The sequence below is a fragment of the Dromiciops gliroides genome, chromosome 1, assembly GCF_019393635.1.
Source record: "Dromiciops gliroides isolate mDroGli1 chromosome 1, mDroGli1.pri, whole genome shotgun sequence".
Classification (NCBI taxonomy): Eukaryota; Metazoa; Chordata; class Mammalia; order Microbiotheria; family Microbiotheriidae; genus Dromiciops; species Dromiciops gliroides.
The window spans coordinates 470,628,934-470,648,288 of NC_057861.1; the positions used below are offsets into that span (position 1 = coordinate 470,628,934).

At 35.4% G+C, this 19,355-nt stretch overlaps 1 protein-coding gene and 1 pseudogene across 1 annotated transcript in view; both read right to left on the reverse strand.

The window, feature by feature from the left end:
- LOC122750520 (fibrillin-2-like) overlaps window positions 1-19,355 on the reverse strand; it is a 137,203-nt gene that overhangs the window by 40,001 nt on the left and 77,847 nt on the right. The window contains exons 23-29 of the mRNA XM_043997270.1: window positions 14,073-14,198; window positions 8,449-8,601; window positions 7,735-7,800; window positions 7,396-7,521; window positions 6,277-6,396; window positions 5,090-5,212; window positions 4,408-4,539 (exon numbers count right to left, since the gene is read on the reverse strand). Coding sequence (XP_043853205.1) covers window positions 4,408-4,539; window positions 5,090-5,212; window positions 6,277-6,396; window positions 7,396-7,521; window positions 7,735-7,800; window positions 8,449-8,601; window positions 14,073-14,198 — 846 coding nt within the window. The remainder of the gene's footprint in view (window positions 1-4,407; window positions 4,540-5,089; window positions 5,213-6,276; window positions 6,397-7,395; window positions 7,522-7,734; window positions 7,801-8,448; window positions 8,602-14,072; window positions 14,199-19,355) is intronic.
- On the reverse strand, window positions 14,626-15,136 carry LOC122734812 (annotated as a pseudogene).

Genomic DNA, 19,355 nt, shown 5'->3' on the forward strand with positions numbered 1-19,355 from the left:
GGTTTGCTACCAAGAAATTACAGGTAAAGTCTTTCTTTTTCTTTTTTTTAAGAAGTTTCTTTTTTTTAGCATTTTTATCTTTTTAAATTTTGAGTTCCACATTCTCATCCACCCTTCAACTGCATCTCCCACCCACTGAGAAGGCAAGAAATATATCAGTTATACATGTTAAATCATGCAAAACATATTTCCATATTAGCCATGTTTCCAAGAAAGGCAAGAAAAATAAAGTGAAAAAAATTATACTTCATTTTGCAGTCAGACTTTATCAGTTTTCTCTGGAGTTGGTTTATATTTTTCATCATAAATCCTGAATTATTTTTATTGTTTTGATCAGAGTAGTTAAGTCTTTCACAGTTGATCATCATTACCATATTGCTATTAATCTGCATAATGATCTCCTGGTTCTACTCATTTTACTTTGCATTAGTTCATATAGGTCTTTCCATTTTTTTTTCTTTCTAAAACCACTCCCTTTGTCATTTCCTATAGTATGCTACTACAACCATATGCCACAACTTGTTCAGCCATTCCCCAGTTTATGGTCATCCTTTCAATTTACAATTTTTTGCTATAACAAAAACAAAGCTGCTATAAATATTTTTGTAAATATAAGCCCTTTTCCTTGTTCTCTTTGCAGTATAGATATAGCAGTAGCATTGCTTGATCAAAGGGTATGCACAGTTTTATAGACCTTTAGGCATAGTTTTCTCCAGCATGGTTTAGACGAGTTCTCAACTCCACCAACACTTTTATTTGTGTACTTATTTTCCCTCATTTCTTCCAGCATCTGTCATTTCTGATAGACATAGGGTAGTTTTAATTTCTATTGGACAGAGCATTTTTAAATATCACTATAGACTTCTTCTGGAAACTGCCTGTTTGTATCCTTTCACAATTTACAAATTGGGAAATAACTCTTATTTTTGTAAATTTAATTCATTTCTGGGCTCACTATATACTTAGAAATTAGGCCTTTATCAGATAAAGTAGCTTTAACATTTTTTGGATATTATTTCACTGATTGTAGTATTTTTTAGCAAAATGTAGTTTCCCCAATTATATTTTAAAACTGAGATTTATTTCTGCTTTTGCTTTGTCTGAGATCATGATTGTTATCCCTGCCATTTTTTCAGTTTCTCTGATGCTTATTAGATTATGCTTCATCCTTTAATGTGTGTGTCTTTTTCAAATGTCTCATAAAAAAATCAAAACAAAACACATATTGTTAGATCCTAGTTTCTAATCCATTTTGCTATCCACTTCTGTTTAATGGGTGAGCTCATCCCATTGGCATTTAGTTATGATTAATAACTATGTATTTCTCTCTATCCCATTTTCTTATTTATTCTCTTTTTATCCTGTTCCTCTTCAAAAGTTTATTTTGGGAGCAGCTAGGTAGCACAGTGGATAGAGCACTGGCCCTGGATTCAGGAGTACCTGAGTTCAAATCTGGCCTCAGACACTTAACACTTACTAGCTGTGTGACCCTGGGCAAGTCACTTAACCCCAATTGCCTCACTAAAAAAAAAAAAAAAAAGTTTATTTTGCTTCTACCATTGACTTCTGTAATCAGTCATCCTTTTTATCAACCCCCTAGTCTTTCTATTATGCCCTTCCCTCTTATTTCCCTATTATGTTATATTTCTATAAACAACTATCTGTGCACACACACACAAATACATACATACATACATATGTACATTTTTCTCCTGGCTTCTGAACCAATTCCAATGTAAGGTTCAAGTATTACCTGCCCCACTTTCCCTTCCATTGTAAAAGTTCTTCCTTGTGTGCCTCCTTTATATGAGAAAATATTTCCCATTTTATCTCTCCCTTCCCCCTTCTGCCAGTGCATTCCTTTTTCTAACTAATTTCTAATTTTGGGGGGAGATTATTCCAATATAACTGACTCACACCCACGACCTCTATGTAAACTCATTATAATTTCCTTAATATTGATAATGTTCTTAGGAGTCATTATTAAGTATCAACATCTCATATAGGAATATGAACAGTTTTAAATCCCTTATGGCTTTATATATCATAAGTACTTTATGATTTCTCTTTCATATCTACCTCATTATACTTCTATTGAATTTTGTTTTGAATTGGATTTTCTATTCGGCTCTGGTCTTTTCATCAGGAATGCGTAAAAATCCTCTTGTGTGATCCTGAGTGTGGCTCCACAGTATCTAAGTTGTTCTTTTCCGGCTGCTTTGTAGTCTTTTCTCTTTGACCTGGGAGCTCTAAAATTGGGCTATATTTCTGGGAGTTTTCATTTTGGTATCTTTCAGGAGATTGATAGATTCTTTCAATTTCTATTTTACCTTTTTCCTTTATAGTTTGTTGAAAGATGATATCTTGCTATTTCTTATAGGCAGCTGAATAATTCTTAAATCATCTCTCCTTAATCTATTTTCCATGTTAGTTGTTTTTCTGATGAGATATTTTACAATTTTTTTCTATTTTTTCATTCTTTTGACTTTACTGTTTCTTGATTTCTCATGGAATCAATAGGTTCCATTTGCCTAATTCTAATTTTTAAGGAATTATTTTCTTCAGTGAGCTTTTGTACCTTTTTTTCCAGTTGCCCTACTGTGCTTTTAAAGGAGCTCTTTTCTTCAGTCAATTTTTGGGCTAATTTAGACCAATTCTGTTTTATTAAGGTGGTGTGGGTTTTTTTGTCAGTATTTTTGTGCCTCTTTTGCCAGGCTGTTAATTCTCTATTCATATTTTTCTTGCACCACTCTCATTTCCTTCCAGTTTTTCCTATACTACTCTTGTCTTTAACTCTTCCAGGAATTCTTGTTGGTCTTGGGTCCAATTAGCATTTGTCTTTGAGGGTTTGTTTGCAGGTGTTTTCTTCTGAGTTTATATCTTAGTTGTCTTCTTCAGACTTTACATCTTGGTCACCAAGTAGTTTTTTATGGTCAAATTCTTTTTGTTGTTGTTGTTGTTGTTGTTGTTGTTGTTGTTGTTGTTGTTGTTGTTGTTTTGTTTGTTTGTTTTTTTTGCGGGGCAATGGGGGTTAAGTGACTTGCCCAGGGTCACACAGCTAGTAAGTGTCTGAGGCCAGATCTGAACTCAGGTACTCCTGAATCCAGGGCCGGTGCTTTATCCACTGCGCCACCTAGCTGCCCCCTGTTGTTGCTATTGGCTCAATTTCTCATGCTATTTCTTGACTTTCAAATTTATGCTAAACTTAGGCTGGGAATGGGTAGGCACTGTACCAAGATTAAGGCCGTTTTCATATTTCTGTTTTCAGAGTTAGCTCTGGAGATCTGCAAGTTTTTGCTGCTTCCAAGGTGGTATGATCTCAGGAAAGGTGCTCTCCTGGTCTTCACTCTCATCTTTACCTAGGAATGGCCCCTGGTCCCCAGGAGCCACCAACACTAGAATTCTTCTTTGCCTCAGAAGTAAGACCATAGCTCCTACTCTCTTGTGACTGACCCTTATTACTCCTCTCTGCCCTGGAACTTTGACTCAGAACTGTATGTGGGCAATAGCATAGTGCCAGCTGTACCCAGTGTCAGCAAAGGGTCCCTTGTAGTTTCTGACCAGCTATCTGACCCCCCTTACCGTCTCTGACCTAGGAGATCCTGAAACTGCTACTGGAACTGTGACTTTTGCTGCTGTCCCTGTGTGTACTATGGACAGGCCTCTATCCTGGTTTCAAAGATGTCTTCTGCCAACCTTCTAAGATTTTTTAGGCTGGAAAAATGTCTCACCCTGACCTTTCTGCTGGCTCTACTGCTCCAAAATTTGACTTGAGGTATTATTTTAAAGTTGTTAGGAGAGGAATATTGAGAGAGTTTATCTGAGTTGCTCCCTCTAATCTACCATCTTGGCTCTCCCATAAATAATTTCTTAATGGCACTGTGCCAGAATAAACTATATTATCATTTTGGAAAAATTCACATGGAAAAATCCCAAAATAACAATCTGTCAAACTTTTAACTAAATATTAAAGTACATTTTTTTGTCACCAGGGACAGTTTATTGGAAACAGCTTTCATGTCTTTGTAGGTTAAAATTGAGAAGAGTTTATAAGACTAAAAATGAAGAATTTGGATACTGTATATAGCTTTGAAACACTTGGCAACATTTAACATAAAGATTAAATAATTTGCAAAAGGAACCAGAAGCAAACATTTGGTTAAGTTTACTAAGAATGGCTAAAGAGTAGGAGGAAAAAATGGAATTTTTTAATTTTAAAGATTTAACAAAATACTTAATGAAAGAGAAAGCAGGCTGACCCATCGATTTATTTTGCAGGCTCATATTTATTGACTACTGTCTCTCTATGGAGGAGCCATGTTTTGTTGGAGTAAACTACTCAATTTGATCTTTTCTCTTTTTATTGTATCAGAAAAATAAATATCAATGTCTTTTTCCAAACCTTACCTATACAATCTTCCCCATCAGGTCTTTGGGGTATTCCAGTGGGGCAGATACACATAAAAGTACCAATCATATTCTTATACATCATGCCTCTGGATTCGCAGTCAAGTAAACCTTCAGCACATTCATCTAGATCTGTAAGTAACCGAATACTTGGGAATAGGTTCATGTTCAAAGTTCAAGTCCAAGTATTTTAAAATAATATTTATATTTTGCTCTATAAACTAAAGTTTTGTTTTCTTTTGTAAACTAAATCTTGTGAGACTAAGGAAATGATTTTCCCCTATACCCACAAAACAAACAAACACAACTCAGGATGGCTAAAACAGTTTTGCCAGATTTCTAAAAAGCTTCCTAATAACATGAAGCTAAGAAGAGTACAACTGTCTTTTTTAATATAATTGTATTGTATAATAACAATCCCATAATATATTTTTTTACCCCACTCCACAGTCTCCCTCTAATCTAACTTCAAGGTAAGCAGGGAAACACCAGATATTCAAATGCTTAGATGAAGATTATTTAATCAATGGCATATAATATGACAGCAAATATGAATACGACTCTAGGCCAAATTTATTTAAGAATTGGAATAACTATAGTTCCAATATGAGCACTGTTGGCATTAGGTTGTTTACTTTCAAAATTAAGTACGGCTTAGAATTTACTTATTAAATATCATTACCTTTATATATCTTTTGATCTTCCCTTAGGGTACATCCAGCAGGACAAGTGCATTCATAGTAACCAAAGGTATTTATGCAGCGAAAAGCACATAACAGTGGATTCTGGGCACATTCCTTGATGTCTGAACAGTAATAAAAATGCAAATACATTCTCAATATAATGGTCTATTTAATTAAATGATGGATGTTCATTAGACACTGTTATTCACATAACATTGAATTTTTCCCACAGATATCACAGCACTGTTTTGCATCTAATTGTTATCACATATTATTGTGTATTATTATCTCTACTTATGCATTTATCCTCTACTTAGACTGTAAGATCCATGAAGGCAAGTAATTGTTCTTTATACAAATTTTATATCTTTCTCAGTGACTAGACTTATATATAATAAGTGTTTAATAAATGTTAAATTTGATTGAGCCTAGTTGAATTATTTTTTCCTTTGAAATTGGTAACCAAAGGAGGGAAGAAGGAACACTGAAGCAGTTTCAAACAATAAGATTTAATTGTGAACACTAAGTTCACATCTATAGTAGTAGTGTGACCAATTTAGAGTATCTATCTCACTGTGATATATGGAGATGAGATAAAAGATATGTAGATTAAAAATGTAATGGTGGTAGCAGAAAAAGAGAAGCTTTTTTTTTTTTTTGAGTAGAGGCTATGGGTTAACCAAATATTTAAGATTTTTTGCACTGGCATAGTGGGAAGAACACTGAATGAGGAATCAGAATACCTTTAAGCTCATGGACCATTGCTTAAGATGTGATGCTTGGTATGGAATTTAACCTCTTTAAACCTGTACAATGGTGATAATATTATCTGCCATGTTCACTGAATATATATGAAGGATATATTTAATTAAAGTAAATAAAATTTGAGAGTAAGCATGGTGTAGTACACAGGCATTTCTTACAATCGGGATGATTTAGGTTCGAGACTTGCTTCTAACATATATTATATCTCTGTTACTGTAGGCAAGTCTCAATTTCTCAGTTATAGAAGAATTGTTGGTCTGCATCAGTAGAAGGGAATTTTTATATAGTTAGCCATACTGATGAAATAATAAATTTTCCCTTACCTCAAAACAAACAAGCAAAGAACATCAAAATAATTTTACATTATAAATAAAAATATTCTTATCATGGAAAAACAAGGGACAAGAAAATAAAGGCTTACCTTCACAATTCATCATGATACCTGACTCAAATCCATCATTGCAGTTGCATTCAAAACTCCCAATAACATTAATGTAAGTTCCATTTCCACACAGATTCCCAACTAACCATTCATTTGTATCTGGAATGTAAGAAAATTTGGAAAAAAGTTATTTTAAAAGACTGTCATTAACACCAAAGTCTGAGGAAAAGAGTAGATTTACACATTAATATGTCACCATATAGTATAAATTATTTCTGAAGTATGAGCACTATAATTCTATGAAGAAATTCAATGTATATGCAGATTCTATAATATATAATTCATGAATATGAATATGGCTTTGGGCAAAACAAAGGAAGAATGGGTTAAGACTGGTAATTATGTTCCTCTGCCAACTCTATAGTTTGTGCTTGTTGTTCTATCCAAGCCACTTCTTATATACAACCATCATCACACCACTTACACACTTCTTTCTTTATACTTATATATCCATTACACTAGTTCAGGTCCTCGGTACTTTTCACCTGGACTATTGCAATAGTCTTCTAACAACTGGCCTCCTTGATTACTATCTCTTCCTTCTTCAAAGCATCTTTGACATAGATGCCAAAATAATCCTTATAAAGGACATATATATAACTGCATCATTATCCTGAACAATATTCTTCAATGTCACTCTTTTGTCTCTAGGATAAAATCTAAACTCCTAATACATTTGAAAGCCTTTCACAAGCTGGCTCCAGCTAGATTTATTTTACATTTGTTGCTGAGAAAGTCATTTCACCTTTCTGTATCCCTATTTAATCTGTAAAATAAAGGGGTTGAACTGGATGATATAACAATTAAATATATACAAGAGTAATGGGTGGAGGTAGTGTAAACTACTTGTTTTTCCTTTTTTATCACCAGTAACTTGCACATAGCAGATGCTTAATAAATATAATTCATTTATTACTGGGTTTCCTCTCATCAGAAGTCTTTAACTAAAGGTTAAATTACCACTAGTTGGGAATACTGCAAGAGGGATCTTGGATTAGAGAAGATAGATGCTGAGGTTCTTATATCTCTGAGATTCTGTAATCTCTAAGGCCTCTTTTCTACTTTAATATTATGTGATTCTGCAAATAAAACACTTACCCACACAGTGTACTGCAGCATAATCTAGGTTGTAACCTACAGGACATTCACAGCAAAATGATCCATCTGTGTTGATACACTGATCATTTAAACAAATACCTGGGCTTTCAAGACATTCATTGACATCTGAAAAACAGAATTCCGAACCTTCTATATGTTTTTTTCAATTGACAAACTCGATGGACTCAAACAAATTTTCAGATATGTAATTTAGTACTATTTTCAACAAAGTGTCACAATTTGCCAAGTAGGTAGATGTATTCTGTGGAACAGCAGAGGAACGTGCAATTGTTAGATGAGAATTTATGAATTTCTTGCTAAAACAAAGTTAAATAATACCTTCCTGTGTATCAAGAAGATGAGGGACAATTCTGTGGCCAAATGGACATAAATCCTGGAAAGCAACTGCAGAGAAATATTGCATAAGAATTTCAAGTTATCCTGATCATTGAATAGTTATTTTTCCATTAAAAAACTAAAATATGTGCTTTGCTTCTATTTTACAATTCCCAAACTGTGTGTATTTGCAAACTGTCCTTGGTTTTCTATATGTGTTTATTTCAAAAGCAAAATCTAACAGCAACATATTTGAAAAGAGGGATCAGTGTTTTACACAAACATTCCTCCAGTATATATCAACTCAATTGCACCTCTCCATCTTTATATTTTACCTTTTTTCATCCAAAGAAGCATGTCTGATAGCTTCGTATTTGCTGCAAACTGGCCTATAATTTACCTCTGCTGTTTCTCTTTACTGCATAGTATCTTCCCGAAAAATCATCATGTTGATTCAGCTTCTCAATATGACTTCCCTATTCTACTGCCTCCTAAATTCTTCCTTTTGAATACAAGTAATTCTAACATTTGTAAAGTAATCACTGACTTGTATATTAGACATACATTTATCTAAGTTGTTAACTATTTTGAAGAACTTATATCTATTAAATTGTTCAATGAAACATAACTGCCTAGGTACGTTAAAATAATTTCATTTTAGCAGTTAGATTGGTTTCTTTCTTATTCAAAAATCATTTAGTGTTTTAAAATTCATACCTTCCTCATCTTTGGGACACAGTTCACAAGGGGCACTCCAGCCCTTTCCTGACATTTTACTGCAACAACACTTTGTCTTTGTGGTATTGAAACCTTTTGCTACTGTGCACATTCCCTTCTCAAAATTTTTGAAAGAGAAGCTCTGGTGGGTATCTAAGCAGTGCAAAAAAAATGTAAAATGACTAATCATTTAGGAAGATTATTATAAAATGTTCTAATGCAAGTATCTCTGAATAAAGATTTTAGTTGGTTACAGTTTAATATGGTAGTTTAATTTAAACACATTATTTGGAAATATCAAAATACTTATTATTGTTACTTGTAATAATATCTTACTCTATGATAAATGGCAATCTCTATTTCCTTGCCTTGTTAAATTTTATAAGTGAATTAAGACTTGTGTAAATAAAACTAAGAAATTATCTATTCACGTCCTATTCTGATGCATCATTAGTATATGGAAATAACCTTGGTTTCTTAGCCAGTTCAAACATGGACTTAATTCTGTCATCTCAGTTATAATCTTCAGTGAGGTTTATCACCACATGGACTACAATGACTACAATAAGTGATGTTATTTATCAATGACAGGAATCCTAAGCTCCTAACATGTGATAAAGAAGCTGTAGTTAGCCTCTATGTACTTTTTTTTCTATCACATCATATCGTATCCTAGGAAAAATACTTTTCTGCCCCAACATCATAGAAATCTAGAAAGTAGGATGCATTACTCAGTGAAATAAATCACACAGAAAGCTAATATTTTGTTTGTTTGTTTTTTGTGGGGCAATGAGGGTTAAGTGACTTGCCCAGGGTCACACAGCTAGTAAGTGTCAAGTGTCTGAGTCTGGATTTGAATTCAGGTCCTCCCGAATCCAGGGCTGGTGCTTTATCCACTGTGCTTCCTAGCTGTCTCCAGAAAGTTAATCTTTACCATAAATATATGGAAAATATAAAACTCCAGGCAAAAGTTATAAAAGTGAATTAGGATGGTCATTTTAAATTCAGTAACTATCAAATATGAACACAGTATTTTTATTCTCATACTAATTTGTTATTTATTTTTCAACATTAAAAAGATTGAGTTCCAAATTCTCTTTTCCCTCCAGTTCACCCTCCTACTATGAAGGAAAGGAATATGATATGCATTATACATATGAAATCATGCAAAATATATTTCCATATTAACCATGTTGCAAAAAAGAAACTAAGAAATTTTTAAAAACATAGTTCAAAGGATTCATGATTTTGTTGATGTGGATATTTTCTTAAACAGCGAAGACAATTTTTCATATTCTCTATGACTCTTCTCAATTGTCTTATCATAAATGTTCAATATCTACCAATTATACAGGAGATCTTTCTCTAGGACTTCTAACATTTTCCCAAAATTGCACTTGGATTATCTCCCCCTTTTTTTAACTTTGTAAGAATAAAGATAATATGATAATAGATTTCCTGCATAACAACATTTAGGCCACTCCTTTCACATAAGTTGTTGCTGGTGATATTTTTAGCAACATTATATGTTTCTTGCTTTAAGTTGTATGGAATGTGTCTGGTATCTATATTGATAAATGATAATCTTCACCAGAAGCCTCCTACACAGGGGTCCCAGTAAAAATTATTATAAAATTCATTTTATTGATGCCTTTTATTTTTAGATAACTATCTTTTCCCAGAAAAAATGAAATAAAAATTTCTCTTCCAGATTGAACCCTTTCCTCATAAGAAAAATAAAAACTGATATAATGATGACAACTTACAATGGAAATAATATTTTCCCCTCAAGTCCCCTACTTGTCTGCTGTAAAGAAGGCATGCCTCATCATCTAGCTTCTAGGATTATCAATGGGTTTTTTCTCCCATTTATTTAGAGTTTGATTGTCTTAATCTGTTCATTGACATTGTTGTAGTTATGTATATTGTTCTTTTGGTTGTGTTCATTTCACTCTGGATCAGTTCATACAAATCTTCCTATAATTTTTAAAATTCCTTATATTAGACATAACTCAATAATATTCCACAGCATTAATATGGCAGAGTTTTTGCTTTCTCCAAATGATGGGCATACATTTTGTTTCCAGTTTCTTTTTCCTGTCATAAAGAGTGATGCAATAAGTATTTTATTACATACTGGAGTAAGTATATGTTAAATATTGTCATCTTTAGGTTAAAATATTTAACGTACATTTGGATTTTTTTTAAAAAGTCACTTTCCAAAGTTCAAAATAGCTAGATAGCAATTCACCTGAAAAATATCTATTTAATTTAGCTGACTGGAAGCTCAATATGAGTGAACAGTGTGATATGGAAGTTGAAATCTAATGTGTTAAAGCTTACTGGAATAAGAAGTGATAGGTTCTACTCTGCCCGATCAAATCACATCTGGGGTATTGTGTTTGACTCCAGGCACCACATTTGAGGAAAGTCATTGATAAGTTATAATGTCTTCATGAGAGGGCACACCAGATATACCTGTACAGGACTAGTGACAGTTAAAACTTGTGTGATCCTTATTATGCCGCCATGGTATTTGAATTTTTTTCTTTCTGGCTGCATGCAGTATTTTCTCCTTGACTTAAGAGTTCTGGATTTTGGCCGTAATATTCTTGGGCGTTTTCATTTTGGGATTTCTTTTAGGAGGTAAACCAGAGGATATTTCCAATATTTAGTTTCCCTATGCCTGGTTCTAAGATATCTGTTCAGTTTTCTTTTATAATTTCTTAGAATATGGTATTTAGCTCTTTTTTTGTTTGTTTGCGGTTTTCAGGTAGTTTAATGCTTTTAAAATTATATCTCCTTGATCTATTTTCTAGGTCATTGCTTTTTTTTCTTATGAGATATTCATATTTCTTTTATTTTTAGTCTTTCAAATTGTTTTATTGTTGTTTTTTTGACATTTCATGGAGTCTATTTGGACTAATCTAAATTTGAAAGAGTCATGTTCTTCTTAGGTAAGGTTCTGTACCTCTTTTAGCAAGATGCTAATTCTCTTTTCATAACTTCCATTGTCCTCATTTGTCTTTTTAAATTGTTTTTTAGTTTCTTCTTTAACTCTTTCAGCAATTCTTTTGGGGCTTATTTCTACACACATTTTGTTGAGGTTTTGATTGTATATGCTTTCAAGTCATTATTTTCTACTGTGTTTGAATCTTGAGCTTCCTTGCAACCACAGTAGTTTTTATGGTTAGGTTCTTTTTTGATTGCTCATATTCCTAGCTTACTTCTTGACTTTGGACTTTATATTAGTATTGGACTCTGCTCACTTTTTTGGGGAGGGAAGGGGGCAAGCATTTCTGGCCTGAGTTTCTGTCCTTTTATGGCATTCCCTTGCTTTCATGGCTTAGTCTGAGGGACTGCAAGTTTTCAATGTTTCCAAAGTATTGTGATACAATGAAAGCTGTGTCATCCCTTTACTCCTGTGTTCAGAGCAACATGGCTATTTCTGGAACTTGTTTGTTGCTCCTTACACAAGTAGGGCCCCTGCTTTCTTATGACCATTCCTTTTCACCTTGGAACTGTGTCCTGGGGGTGGGTACTGCAAGATGGCATCTGTTCTTGCTCCCACTAATAGTTCAGTCTTCTGCCCTGGTACTTCTTACTCTGGTATTTAGTCCTAGCTTCATTACTGGAATCCTTCCTGTTGTTGTGGCCTGTCAGCCCCCACAATGTCTATATGCCCCTCTGTCTTCCTTCTTTCTTTTTTTTTCCATTTATTTAGAATTTTTCTCAAATCACATGTCAAAACAATTTTAATGTTGATTTTTAAAACTTTGTGTTCTGAATTCTCTTCCTCCCTCCCTCCCCACCACCCTTAAGAACTCAAACAATTCAATATAAGTTATACCTGTGTAGTCATGCAAAACATTTCCACATTAGTCAGGTTGTGAAAGAAAACAGCCTGTTTGTCTTCCTAAGCAGCCCTGGACTGGAAAAATGGCTCCCTGTAACCTTAGGTCGTGTGACAAATTGACTTTGGCTTTCTCATTCTGAATTCATTCTGGCTTATTGTGGAATAGATGTGCTAGGGAACTTAGGCAAAAGTCCTTTTTTTACTCTGCCATTTTGGCTCAGCAAGAACTGATGAATCAGTCAATACAATTTTAGAAATGATTGGACATTTATTATCAAGATATAACACAAAAAGAAAAATTACAAAAGAAATACAGGTAAATAAAAGGTGATTAAGAAAATATCTAACATGCTTGTTTTTTATTTTCTTCTAAAAATCATTATGAAAATGAGATATGTCTATTTTAAGCGTATACTTGATACAAACATGAAAAGAGAACAAGTAGATGTTTTCATGTAATTTTCTATAGCAAGTCATGTATTTATAGCCAAACAAATGATCAAAAAGTGCACGGAATATTAGAATTTGATTTTGATGTATTAGTTCTTGATTTTAAAATAGTATTTGACCCGATATAACAAAATGTAACCTAGAAAGCTTTTACATAACATCTGAATAGTCAAATCATAGATCTTATAATAGATGCTTTACTGAATGCTTCTCTAAAGTGAGATTTAAAATTGGAAGGATCCCCTAAGATGTCACCAGAGTCTTGAAAGTAGTTTTTTGCAAAGCTCAAACAAAATAAAGACTCCCAACTGCAGAGTAGCTTATCTAGATGCTCTAATTTGCTGATGCCATCATCTAATTGTTTTAGGCTCTGAAACAATATAAAGCCTCCAGAACACAGTAAAAGAAACTGTTTCAAATTTTCAAAGTAGTAAAATAAAGTTGATAAAAAGTACATATTGATTAGAGTATGACATAAAACTGGATGCAATCCATTAAATTCATTCATAGATTAATTTAGATAAGTCCTAGTAGACTCAGAATTGAGTGGCAGGATGAGGGGTGATAGAAGCCATGTACTCTTTTCAATGATACCAAACTGTTTGCTACCTCAAAAGTTCATTTCTTTAACATAATTATTCCTTTTGTGACATTAACATGAACTGTGCAACATCATGATCAAAGAAGAATTAAAATTATACAAACCCAATGGCCAATGGCTAACCCAAAGGAAAGCTCCACTGTGGGAATAAGTTACAGAATGTTAATAATGAGCAGTGGGATGAAAGATATTATACATATATGCATATGTGAATATTTGTAATGCATTTATGTGGCACATATATATTACCTATGTATCTATCATCTATCTAACTGCAAAAAAAGAGAACTGGATTTACATTAAGAATGAGATGAGAGGGGCAGCTAGGTGGTGCAGTGGATAAAGCACTGGCCCTGGATTCAAAAGGTCCTGAGTTCAAATCCAGCCTAAGACACTTGACACTTACTAGCTGTGTGGCCCTGGGCAAGTCACTTAACCCTCATTGCCCCGCAAAAAAAAAAAAAAAAAAAAAAAAGAATGAAATGATAGTACTCCTAATATTAAAAAAAAACAAACAGAGGAAATCTTGTTGGTCTGATTCTCTATGGAGAATTATATTGAAAACATGGTCAAGAATTGCATAAAATAAGGTGTGTAGGGATTATAGTAGGTGTATTTTAGGTGGGTATCTGCAATGATGAAAACAAAAATCCATTATGGAATTAAGTAGGAACAAAAAGGTCAATACTGACACTGAGTTATCATTTTAAACCTTACCAAAGCATCTCCATCCATTGTCAGATAATACAAAACCTGTGGGGCAGACACACTGGAGACCTCCTAGAGTATTTATGCAAGAGCCAAAAAGGGAGATGTTGGGATCTTCACTATATTCATTTATACCTATAAAATAAAGGGAAAAAGACACAAGATTACAATTTTTAAAATTCTATGTTTACTAAAAAGTTTATGTTTAAATCCTAAGACTACTGCAAGAAAAAAAAGGTAAAAGAGGTGGCATAGTAGCTAAAAATGTATTTGTAGTCAGGAAAAACTAAATTCAAAACCTGCCTCAAATACTTACTAGCTGTGTGCTCCTGGGCAAATCACTTGATCTCTCTGTATCTTATCTGTAACACAGGGATAATGTTGGCACCTACTCACAGGGTTGGTTTGTTGTGAACATAAATGAGTTAAGATAGAAGTGTTTTGCAGAACTTCAAGCTCTATATAAATGTTAGCTATTGTTATTTTCTTTTTTTTTTTTTCCCAAAGGGCCTCTCTTTTATTTGGCAACAAGCAAGTACAAGAAAGTTAATTCGCAATTTGTTCAGTTGTCGGTCTTTTGCATGTCTGCATTCTGGCCAAGAGAAGGAAATTTGATGTTTTTCTGCAGCGCATGAGCATCTGCTCTTGTAATATCCTCTTGTAATGGCTTTTCTTCATCTCAATGATCTCAAAGCCAAATTTCCAGTATAAGTCAATTGCTGACTTATTGCTGATCTGGACATGCAGATAGATATTGTCAAAAGTGCTATCTTTTTTACAGATGTTTAATACATGATCCAACATTTTAGTTCCTATTCCTAGCCTTTGGTAAGGTTCCGGACCTCCTAGTGTCATGATATAAAGTCTTGATTCTGTGAATAATCCACCCTACAACATACCGCACCCACTGCAATATCATTGAAATAAGCAAGTTTTGCTAGTTCGCCAACCTCCAGCACATCCTTGTAGAACTTGTCATTGTAGCTGACTGGAAAGATGACCTGGTTTAACCTCTTCAACGACTTCATGTTGTGTGGCGTCACATCTCCCAGCTTGATCTGGCCACCTTTCATCTTCCCCGCCTACCGTTGCCTTTTTACCTCTCCTGCAGCTGCCACGCCCCAGTGCAGGAGTGACCCTGCGCCACACACTGGCCTCTGCCACCTCAGCCGTCACCGCCACCTCCTTGGGGTTGGAAGTTGGGCACGATTCGCTAGGGATCGACACGGCCTTTGAGGGCGTCTCAGGCCACTGCTATGGGGCTGGGGTTGCCCGCTCCTCCACAGGTGCACAAGGGGCCACTAGCAGCACTCCAGCCTGCCTGCCCGCCAGCCAAGACCCGCCACCCGGCCACCATGACCTTTCACTCCGCCCAGCTATTGTTATTTTCAAATACGAATATCTAAATCTTACTTAAAGTTACTTATAATTATTTGTCCAAAATTTAAAATGTGTCTCATTCATGTGTGTGTGTGTGTGTGTGTGTGTGTACACAGATACATATACACACATATGAGAAATAATTTTCTTGGGGGGGAATCAATGTCCTCCCCTTCTTTCTTAGTCCTTTCTTCCCTCCACTCCGACGTCCAGTTATCCTGTGGGTCTATTAATAAAAATTACTAAATTACCCAGAAACTATGTCTCTCATATTTTTAATCATCCCCCATAACACATATGATAGTGAGGCATGATGAATAAAGAACTGATTTCAAATTCAGGAAAATCTGGGTTCAAATTCAGTCTGACACATACTGTATGATCTTAGGTAGGTCCTTTAATCTCTTAGTGCTTTAGAAAATTCTCTAGGACTCTAAATTGTAGAGAAATTCCTGACCTGCACTGATAGGGGTTTTCTCATCTGGGAATTCAGTTCCAGTCCCTAACCCTATGCTATATACAGAGTGTGGAATCTATTCAAATATATTTAAAGAAAAAATGTCTAATCAATCTTGAGAAGTGATCTACATGAATTTTAAAAATGACAAAAACAGATCCCACCATATAACAGAGAGCAAAATAATAAACTGTAAAAAAACAAGTTTAGAGAGGCACAAAACATTACTTAGTGCTTACTGTATGCAAAGTACAAAGTATTTTACAAATATTATCTAATTTGATCCACACAATAACCCTATGAGGTAGGTGCTATTATTATTCCCATTTTAGAATTGAAGAAACTGGGGCAGAATTAAGACTTGCTCAGGGTCAAACAACTAGTAAATAAAAAAGTTTTCAAATATAATAAATGGTGATTAAATCAATGGTTTCCTGATTTAAAGATAAAGGGAAATGAGCCTTACAAGACTGGTTTGTTGGTTACTCAGTTGTAGTTCTTTGTTCTGGAAGAAGATCAACTATATGTGTGTGTGTGTGTGTGTGTGTGTGTGTATCACTATATGTGAGAGTTAAGGTACAGTATTGTCTGACTGAGGCTGATCAGACCACAATGAGCTCAAAAGGCTTTGCCACAGGTTGAGTACACATAGTCCATATGAACATATGGAGTGATGTGTCTAAATTTGCACATCTTATATTTCTTTTCAGCTATTGCATTTGTGCTTCACTTATTCTTTGATGAGAGCATGCCATGCTTGGTGCTACCTTGCCATTATCTCCCATGCCACAGAATTGATTCCAAAATTAAGAGATGTTGAGAGCATCTTTGTATCACTTCTGACTGCCATGTGAGCATCTTCCTTTAGGCAAACATACATGCAGCATTTGAACAATGTGGCAGCCCATATGAATTGTGCTCTCTGTAGTAGAGTTTGAATGCTTGTCAGATTAGCATGAGAAATGACCTTAGTGTCTGGTGCTTTATCTTGCTAAGTGATCTTCAGAATCTTCCTAAGACAATTCAAATGGAAGCCATTCAGTTTCCTGAAATGATGCTGTCCATGTTTCTCAGGAATATAGCAATAAGGTCAGCACAACAGCTCCATAGACCTTCAGTTTGGCAGGCAGTCTAATATCTCTTCTCTATCACACTTTCCTCTGGAGCCTCCCAAACACTGAGCCAGCTCTGGCAATGCGTTTGTGCTTCAACATTATCATCTATGTGTTCATCCCTGGAAAGTATACTGCCAAGGTAAGTGAATTTAACAACAGCACTCAAAATTAGCAGAAGCGGCAGAGAACTAACTGATTTAAGTTTTGTTGCATCTTGTTCTCAGAGGCTACATTGAGTGTATAATCATCTGTTCAAAAAAATGCACCAAACTCTCTCCACATTGGTCTTGGCTAGTAGCCTTTTCAAATTAAATAATTCAATCAGTGACCTTGATGACATTTTCGTCCTCAATGAAGGCATCTGACAACACTGCTAAAAACATCATGCAGGAAAGCATTAGAGCAAGCACCCTGCTTCACTCCATTACTGACTGGGAAGGTAAGAGAGCATTGTCCATTATCCAGAACCTTTGCCAGTATGCCAGCATGAAACTCACATACAATACAGATGAACTCCTCTGAGCAACCAGATTTTGCTATAATTTTCCATAAGTCCTCAAAACTGACAGTATTAAAAGCTTTGGTCAAATTGATGAACATTGTATGCAGACGTTGGCCTTTCTTCTGGAGTTGTTGGGCAGCAAATACCATGTCAACTGTCCCTTAGTCCTTTCTGAAGTTACACTGTCTCTCAGGTAGATGACCATCTTCCAGGTGAAGGATCAGCCTATCTAGGAGGACTGTAGCAAAAATCTTGCCAACAACGACTAAGAGAGAGAACCCCCCATGATTGTCACAGGATAATCTGTTTCCTTTACTTTTACAGAGATGGACAATGGAGGCATTCTTGAACTCCTGGGGGATGATCTCTTCTTACCATATAACCTGCGAAATGGAGTTAAAATGCTGCTTTCTTAAGCGATGTATGAACTATCCTGCTGGAATTTGTCCAACCAATCTTGATGTTTGTGAGTGTTCTGGCCCAGATGAGTAAATCTAATGTGGTGCATCAAATTTCTGAAAGCTGCCCACTCCTTTTCTGCTCTACCGTTACAATGTGCTGGCTCAGCTTTTTCTCTAAGTTATTAAGGAACTGTTCCTTCTCAGATAAGTGTTTTAATCTGTTGACATTGCCTTTTGGTAGTCATCTTCTCTTGGGCCCATAGCTTTTGCGGAATGTGAATATTTACCTTGGAGAAGACAAGTCTATGATCAATCCAGCACTCTGTGCCACACATCACCTTTGTCACCTCACATCCTGCCTGTCTCTTCTCCTTACAATGACATAATCTATTAAATACCAATGTTTGTTGTGGGTATTCATCCAATAAGTTTTGCTGCATAAACAGAAAACAGTGTTGGTGACAAGAAATAAGTCTTTGGGAATAAGTGACCATTGTTGTTACTGTTTCTGACTCAATTCTTCCCAAAGACTCCCTACCATGTCCTGAGTCTGTGCATACTCTTACATTAAAGTCACTCAGAATTACAAGCTTGTCCTCTTTTAGCACAATAATGATGAGGGGCTCCAGTTCTTTCTTTTTTTGGTGAAGCAATTGAGGTTAAGTGACTGGCTAGGGTCATACAGCTAGTAAGTATTAAGTGTCTGAGACCGGATTTGAACTCAGGTCCTCCTGACTACAGGGCCGGTGCTCTATCCACTGCACCACCTAGCTGCCCCTCCAGTTCTTTATAACATTTTTCTTTGTCCCCATCAGGGTTTGTCATGGTAGGAAGATACACACTAAAGATGTTGGTGTAGCACTTTCTTACAAAGGGCAATCGTATTGTCATGATATTGCCCTTCACTCCTTTTGGTAGGTATACAAACAAGCTTATTGACTATATTAGTTTTGATTGAAAAACCTATGCCAGCATCACAGTGCTCCCTTTCACTGTGGCCACTCCAAAAAAAACATTTCTCCATCTCCAACTTCAGTAAACTGGCCTTCATTTGCCAGCCTAGTATCACCCAGGGCTGTGGTTTGGATGTGATCTGGGCTGAATTCTCTCACGAGAACTGTATATCTTTCAGGTCTACTGGAATTTAAGCTGTCCATAAGCATGCACACATACAATGTACTGATGGTGAGTGGAATCATCTTTGCAGAAGTTTTTGTATATTTTTGTGTGTTTCAGCCCCATGCCCTGCCTGCTGCAGCAAGCATTCCAGGTTTGGATAAAGCAGACAATCTTTAGGGCACCTTTTCTCATGCCAAGAGGTGAGCAACGTAATTCTAAAAGAGGCTGCTCGGACACTGCGGGGGATACTGAACCCTATGGCTGTCCAGTAAGAAGACGACTGAGCTGCCTCTGTGTAGGGCTGGGACCACAGCTCCA